General features: G+C 36.0%; 1 protein-coding gene and 1 non-coding gene across 5 annotated transcripts; one reads left to right on the forward strand and one right to left on the reverse strand.

Moving 5' to 3' along the window:
* Window positions 1-1659: 1659 nt before the first annotated feature.
* TRNAK-CUU (transfer RNA lysine (anticodon CUU)) lies at window positions 1660-1732 on the reverse strand. The gene has a single exon. It is a non-coding gene; the product is annotated as a tRNA-Lys (tRNA).
* Window positions 1733-3259: 1527 nt separating this feature from the next.
* LOC114716568 (uncharacterized methyltransferase At1g78140, chloroplastic) lies at window positions 3260-7121 on the forward strand. Of its 4 annotated transcripts, none has more exons than XM_028901590.1 (8): window positions 3260-3540; window positions 3961-4064; window positions 4271-4411; window positions 4730-4814; window positions 5335-5528; window positions 5670-5781; window positions 6007-6114; window positions 6456-7121. In XM_028901590.1, exons 1-8 carry the CDS (start codon window positions 3388-3390, stop codon window positions 6594-6596), a joined length of 1038 nt encoding a protein of 345 aa, XP_028757423.1. In that variant the 5' UTR covers window positions 3260-3387; the 3' UTR covers window positions 6597-7121. The 4 variants fall into 4 exon arrangements, with proteins under 4 accessions (XP_028757423.1, XP_028757422.1, XP_028757421.1 ...); XM_028901588.1 differs by lacking the exon at window positions 4271-4411 and having other exon boundaries at window positions 3262-3540; window positions 6456-6599; window positions 6669-7121; XM_028901589.1 differs by lacking the exon at window positions 4271-4411 and having other exon boundaries at window positions 5688-5781.
* Window positions 7122-7334: the final 213 nt, after the last annotated feature.

A 7334-nucleotide genomic window follows, 5' to 3' on the forward strand; every position in this document is an offset into this window, starting at 1 on the left:
AAATTTCAAACACTACTATTCAATAAAATCCATGCCCTTTTCAGTCATTTACAACTAAACTAACTTTTCTATTAATTATCCAAACAACTTTTAACTTTTTCAACTGACTTTTTATAAACACCTATCCAAACATAAATCATATTACACTAACTGACTTTTACTTTAATTTCAGTTATAAAAGTCAGTTAGACTATAAGTTAGTTTTGTCGAACGCCAATCCAAACATACCCTTAATGTTGTACTAGGTTTTCGAGATGCTTGATCTTTCCCTTACCATCTCTACCCCTCCACTAAATAACGTGACAAGTTGCCGTTCAACTGCCACTGCCATGATGGCCATTGCTTAACAAGCACCACAACGCCAATTGGGAATGGACCTGCACTTCGTATCCGTCATCAACCTGGTCTCATTGGAGCTACGAATATATATATATATATATATGTATGTATGTATGTATGTATATATAGGTACATATATGCTGCCACCTATGGTCCTATATTCCATATATTCTTCAGTACTCTCACCTCATAATATTCTGACCCATCAAAATATTCCAACTCAATAAATTAATGGGGTGTTTGGATATTTTCAGAAGTGTTTTTTAAAAAATATTTTTCATAAATCGAAACAAACTCCTCAATATATTTACTTCATATATTACTGTAAAGTCACTTTTAAAATCTTACATACCAGTTTACATGCTGTTTTTTTAAATAATAATTCTGAAGTACTCTTCCGATATTTAATGTAAGACTTATTTAATTAATTTGATTAGATTTAAAAAGTTAGGTAAATTAGTTAATTATAAAAAACGTGACATGTTTTTTTCTCAAAACATTATAATTCTTTTCTTTAGCATCTTAACTCCGTCTCCTATTTTATTATGACTGAAAGAGTACTAATAGAGATAATTTAGAAAAAAATAGTAAATATAAAAATTATATCTTATATTTATGATTAATATTAATTCAACAATTAAATCTATATTAATGATTGGATGACTATCATTTTTACAATATTTTCACATTACCCGCCTCTCTTGAACTTTTTCTCATTTGTTCCTCGTGACTCGCACCCTCCTATTTTCAAAATTTGGACCCTCCCTTCTCTTGTTCTTTGTTGCTAGGCCCTGTTAATATTTGTTTTTATTCTCACGCTTGCCGCATCGTCTCTTGATGGTTCCTCTCTCTCTCTCTCTCTCTGTTAGAAAAGGATATAAGCTTTATTTAAAATAACCTATAAGTAATTTTTTAATCATAACTTATGAATTACGAGATAAATATATGAAACGAATTTTACCTTAATTTACGTAAAATGTGCTTATAAATGCTTTTGAATACTATTTCAAATAAGCCATAATGAGAGAAAAAATCGCGTTTGACAAACAATAAATTCTAATTCCACCATACTTGTTAATAGCAAGAAAAGTAGAAGACAACTTGGCGGAATTTATATGTCCACCTTATCAATTAAGATAAAAATTACTTTTAAAAGATGCTATATAATAAGAACCGAGGGAGTACCAACTAAAAAAAATGAAAAGCCAGCGAGACAATAGAAAGGGCCAAACAATAAATTCGACCATTTATGCTATTGGATTTCGATTACTGTAGAAGTAGAACTAAAATAGCAAAGTAGAAGTATAAATATTTTAAAAGCGCCCACCGTGGGGCTCGAACCCACGACCACAAGGTTAAGAGCCTTGCGCTCTACCGACTGAGCTAGACGGGCAGCTGTTGGAAGCTGGTTCCAGAATTTCAACTAGAACAAATTTTAAGAAAATGCAACGCCAACTCAAAAGCTGCATCATTTTATTATGTCGGTCTCTCAAAACTACTTAAAGGGGTTATTTTATTTAATTAATTATCTTGATTTTATTTTTTTCATTTTCTGGGTTTCCAAAATTATTTGCAAATATATATGTTATTTTTAACATTAAATACTTCGTAAATTTCATTTTTTTATTTAATAATATTAAAAACCTATCGAAGGGGTTAACATATTTGAAGAAGACATTATAATTTATAAAATAACATGAAAATTTATAGGGTTTTTAGGAAGTTTAACGCCTCTCTTGCTTGCCAATCGAACTCTAAGCAATTAGAAGTTCTCTGGAATGTATGCACGTATATGCATAATAAGAAAAATTAAAATATATTTTTTAATTTTGTATAAGGTTTTAATTTAATCTTTTTGAATATTTAATTTTAAAAAGCATAATTTTAATCCTTTAACGTAAAAATTGTAAATAAAAAATGATTATATTAAAATTTTAAATGTTGATGAAATATTTTCAAATGCTGTTGTGTTATGCTTAATTTTAACAATCATAATTATTATAACAAAATTATCATTTAAGAATAATCATTTTATACCCCTTGTTTGTGGGTTTAGCTGGTAAAAGGATCAGACTTTCTCACCAAAAAGAGGGTTTGATCCTGGGAAATGTCATTTTGTTGTGATTTCAATCACGGTGTTGGGGGAGGCATCACTGCAATGCAATGAAGTTAGGAGATTCCTACCTATCGAGTCAAAAAAAAGAGCTTGCTTGTCATGCTTCTATGCTCGTGAGGACAGGTCCCAGTAAATCAAGTATTAGGTGTCTTGCCCTTATATAGTAGGTGAGCCTAACCCCTTTCCTAAAATTTTGTTATAAAAAAAAAAAAGAATAATCATTCTATGGTTAAAAAAATTTAAATTAAAAAATCAAAATGAAATCTTTTACTTCTAGAAAGTTAAAATATTAAATATATACCTTTTCCTGAAAAAATTATACGACTCCCTGGCACTAAATGAATGTGTGTGTGTGTGTGAGTATATGGTGTTAAATAATTCTGAATGCAAATCCGCAATAGTAGTGCCATTTAGTTATGTAAAGTTAACATTTACATATTCTTTTTTTGCCACCTAACATATACCTTTTTATTTCTTTTTTTTTTCTTGGGCAAAAAATTTTATTTCTCCCTCGCTCGATACATTATCATACGTCAATTGGAAGAAGGAAAAAAAATTATCATTCACCCGTTAATGCAAACCTATCCATTTCATTGTATTTGGATTAGGTTTTTAAAAGATGATTTTACAAAATTCAAGATAAATATATGAAAACAACGCCTCCACCCCCCAAGGATTGATGAATGCCCAATGAGAAAATCAGATGGAATCAAAATTGTCAGAAAATGGCCAGCTCAGTGAGCCATGCTGACCACAGCCATAAGCGCAAAGGGAACAATTTGGGGTGACAATGGGGCACACGTTCGCCGTTGAGAATCTGGCACGAACACTAACAAGAACTATAAGAGCAACACCACCCTCTCCCTCCCGCCACCCACAACCTCGGAGTGTGGAAAAAGCGGAGACGAGATTCCTCTTTCACATAGCTGCCAATGGCGGTAGCAATCATCAATAACCTGTTCTGTGTTTATACCCCTACGACTCAACTCCGCAGCTCCTACTTGTGTTCCTTACGCCATTCTACCCGCCTCTTTAGACGCGCTTCCTCTGCATCTTCCCAGGCCTTTCTTGACCCCAAATCCACCGTAATGCTTCTTCTTCCTCTTATTTCTAGCCAATTACAATAATATACATCACCTATATATTTATTGGGTCTGGTAGGCTTCAATTGAATAATTAAGGGAATAAAGACGCTGATTTTTATTTTTTTTTGGAAAGTATCAAAATCTGCTAGTCCTTTTCTTTTTGGATGGAGTGAGTGCTGTAGAAATTAGAAAGAGATGAACCGAAAGCAAATGCCGCAGCAATAGGGTCATAGGGGTTTTAGAGCATTAAAGTACTAGACGAAATCGGAGGCCCTTCGTGTTGCGTACGTTAGTCCTGGCTGTAACATTGGGTACAAAATGAATGCATAGTACCTGTTGATTAAATTCGTCGGTTCTTGAGTGATTTCTCTTCGTCCCACGTCACCTTGATTGTTATTTCTCGGCCTAATTGGTGTTTAGGATGCCGTGAAACTTGATAAGGAAGCTAACCGGAGCAAGAACTTATTGGCTTGTCCCATATGTTACGACTCCCTGACGTGGACTGGTGATCCTGCTTTCTCCATGTGAGTTGATTTGTTTAAGTAATCTCTGACTTGTGAAACTATTGCCCGCCTACTGGATGCAGCAACTTTTCTTTTCTGCAAGCTTTCTTATTTGCGTGTGACTTTATGTGTGAATCTGTGGCTGTGATTAGAGACTTTTAGTATATAAATAGTTATGACATGGATAGCTAACTGGTTTCGATTTCTTCATGGGTCGTTCAATACAGAGATGCTATCCCTGGATCTAGCTTGCAATGTAGCACGTGCAAGAAGACATATGCAGGGAGGGAAGCATATCTTGATCTAACGACGGCAAGTGGGGCTAAGAGTTATGGGGAACCAATGCCAGCTTCCACGGAGCTTTTCAGGCATGGAAGCCTGTTTGTTTTTCCTCATTTATTTTTATCGGTGGAACCTTTGATTTCCAATCGGGCATGTTTAGGAGTCAGGACTGTTTGGTAGTAGGGGGAAAATAAACTGGAAATGTGAGATCGTATCCTTCAGCTGACCTAATTTTAATTCTCCCCGTTAGTTGGCAAAGTTTGACCCAAGTATTCAGATAAAAGGGTTGCCTTGTCAGAATAGTATTAAAGTAGAATTTAATTATCAAAGAGGTTGTTCTTGTGAAGCACTGACCACGAAACTAGCTTGCATCGCTGATGCACACAAGTTGTTCATTGTATCAGGCTGCCACTGGTATCATTTCTATATGAGAGGGGTTGGCGTCAAACTTTCTCTGTATGGGGTGGTTTCCCAGGTCCTGAGAAAGAGGTGAATAGGTCTTTCTTCCTTAAGCATATATCCTCTTGGTTGATCCTGTTTTTTTAATACTAATATTGAATATGCTGCCTTCCAACTGGAAAAAAGATTAATTGTAAATAAATTTCCAGTTTTGACTGTTAAGCCTGGTCCCTTTGAAGGAGCACTAGAAACTGTCAAGGTAGGCAGCAAGATACGGGCGTTTCATACTAGAAATTACTCAATCGATTTGCGTGCTACTTATGCAGCAGTTTATATTGGTTCACCAAGATATTTTCAAAAGCTAATCTGGAAATGCCAGAAAGATGTCTTAGTCCTTATGACCCCATATTGGCATTCATAGAGCTCATTGACGTGTGACGGGAGAGATACAAATTCAGATGTTGTGTGTAAAATATGCGATGAAATTCTGAAATGCCAATGGATTTATTTCTTAAATCGTTTGTACTCCTGAAGCATTATTAGAATATCTTGTACTTGTGGACTTTCAAGTGCACTTCCCTTGAAATCGTTCAATTGATTTGTTCTGCAGTTTGAACTTATGAAGGATTTCTTGAAGCCAGTCTTTGGTGGAAACATCATTGATGCAAGCTGTGCGAGTGGATTATTTTCAAGATTATTTGCGAAAAGCGGATTGTTTTCTTCTGTAGCTGCTCTAGATTTCTCTGAAAACATGTTGCAGCAATGCTATGAGTTCACTAAGCAGGAGGAGAATTTTCCAAAAGGGTACACAGTTTATATTTATAACTATTCAGAGTCCATACCATTTACCTGTGAATTGACGGATTACCCATTTTTGAGGGACCACTTCTTAATTAAATCTTTCATTTTTATTTCAGTCATATCTCATTAATATTTTGTTTTTAGGAACTTCATCTTGATCAGAGCGGATATATCTAGGCTTCCCTTTGTTTCTAGTTCTGTTGATGCTGTGCACGCTGGTGCAGCTATTCACTGTTGGCCTTCACCATCAGCAGCTGTAAGATAACTATTCCTTAGAACATCATAGGAAAGGGTCTCACTTGTTCAGGATATACTTGCTATCTGATTTAAAAAGGGGATTTCTCCTGGAGGAGTAATTGCAACATTTTAGATATAAACAACATGTCAGTTTGTTTGACACTTGTAATAGCTGATGCGCGGGCCATGCAGCCTGTATCTATACACCCCACTTACAGCATGATTTTGGTAATCCATTTTTCAGGTGGCTGAAATTAGTCGAGTTTTGCGACCTGGAGGGGTCTTTGTTGCAACTACTTATATACTCGACGGCCCTTTTTCTTTTGTCCCATTTTTACGTGAACTACGTCAGGTATATAATTTGTTTACCTTGGGGCAATTAACTGTGTTTCAAACCCAACAAATTTTACATGTCCCATCATAATTGATAAACTGGGTGTGAACGATGTACTTGAATATGTTCTGTTGTTTTTGTAGCATTTTCATACTCTCGATCCTCTGACTTTTTTCTTCTGGTCCTATGCATCCGTTTATTTAGATGCTCTGCAGCTTCCTTCTGATCTTGTACATGGTTGTGAATCATAAGTTTATATCCCTATAAAGAGAAGACGATGCGTTAACGTGTTTTGGTTTTGATATAGAATGTTATTATGGGATATCAGATTTGACGAGGCAATGTGTTTCTTGTTGTAGAATATAAGGCAAGTATCAGGCAGCTTCATCACTCTGTCTGAACGTGAACTTGAAGATCTCTGCACAGGGTGTGGGCTGGTCAGATTTTCGTGCATAAGAAATGGGCCTTTTGTGATGTTCTCTGCTGCAAAACCCAACTAAGGGGTGAGTTTCCTGGGTTCTCTCAGCCCTGCCTTCTCATCGTATTGTGCTGAAGATGTTTTTACTTTGTAGGTATGATGGCATGATCAATGTCTCCTACTCTTGAGAAGATATGATACATCAGACAGGTATCTGTCAGGAGAGAAAAGCGCCCTCTAGAAATGTTTAAAACACTTGGTCTGTAAAGAAAGGATTAGGTTACGTTTTCTTTGGCTCTTCAACACTTTGTCAGAGACGCTGAAACAAGATTCAACATTCAAGAGATATTTCTTTCTTCTTCTTCTTCTGTAAAACACAACGTGCTGAATCCTAGAAACTGACGGACGAAGGGTACATGGGGAGGGACTGGAGCTCCTTGACATAAAAAAGAAGCAGTGCTCTCACTTCACACGGGGCCTCTTCATAATTGCGTGTAATGAGCTTCACACTCCACTCATTATGTATTCCTCCGAGTTGTAAAGGCGGATACTGAGCTTCACACTCCACTCGTAGTTTACGTATTCCTGAGTTAGAGAGAAATATATAAAACCGGACACTATATAGCATGACGTGGTTTTTAACGGTGAACAAAAATCTGGTTTAGACCGACCGGTTCAACTGGTAAACCAGTGAATCAATCAAGGGACCGGTTTGGTTTGGATACTAAATCAGGAGGGAGTTGAACGGTAGAGAACCGGTCAAACCGGTGTAAACTGGTGAAAACCGGTAATAAACTGGTTTGAATGATTAGGTTGTTAT

Source organism: Neltuma alba, unplaced genomic scaffold (assembly GCF_004799145.2).
Source record: "Neltuma alba isolate B1F8T4 unplaced genomic scaffold, ASM479914v2 tig00011680_pilon, whole genome shotgun sequence".
NCBI lineage: Eukaryota > Viridiplantae > Streptophyta > Magnoliopsida > Fabales > Fabaceae > Neltuma > Neltuma alba.

What these genes read in the sequence shown, in the direction of transcription:
- LOC114716568 (XM_028901590.1), top strand. Translation starts at nt 3,388, where the DNA reads ATGGCGGTAGCAATCATCAATAACCTGTTCTGTGTTTATACCCCTACG. An exon ending in TCCCAGGTCCTGAGAAAGAG is followed by an intron (nt 4,815 to 5,334) that starts GTGAATAGGTCT and finishes TTTGTTCTGCAG; the next exon opens with TTTGAACTTATGAAGGATTT. An exon ending in TTTTACGTGAACTACGTCAG is followed by an intron (nt 6,115 to 6,455) that starts GTATATAATTTG and finishes TTCTTGTTGTAG; the next exon opens with AATATAAGGCAAGTATCAGG.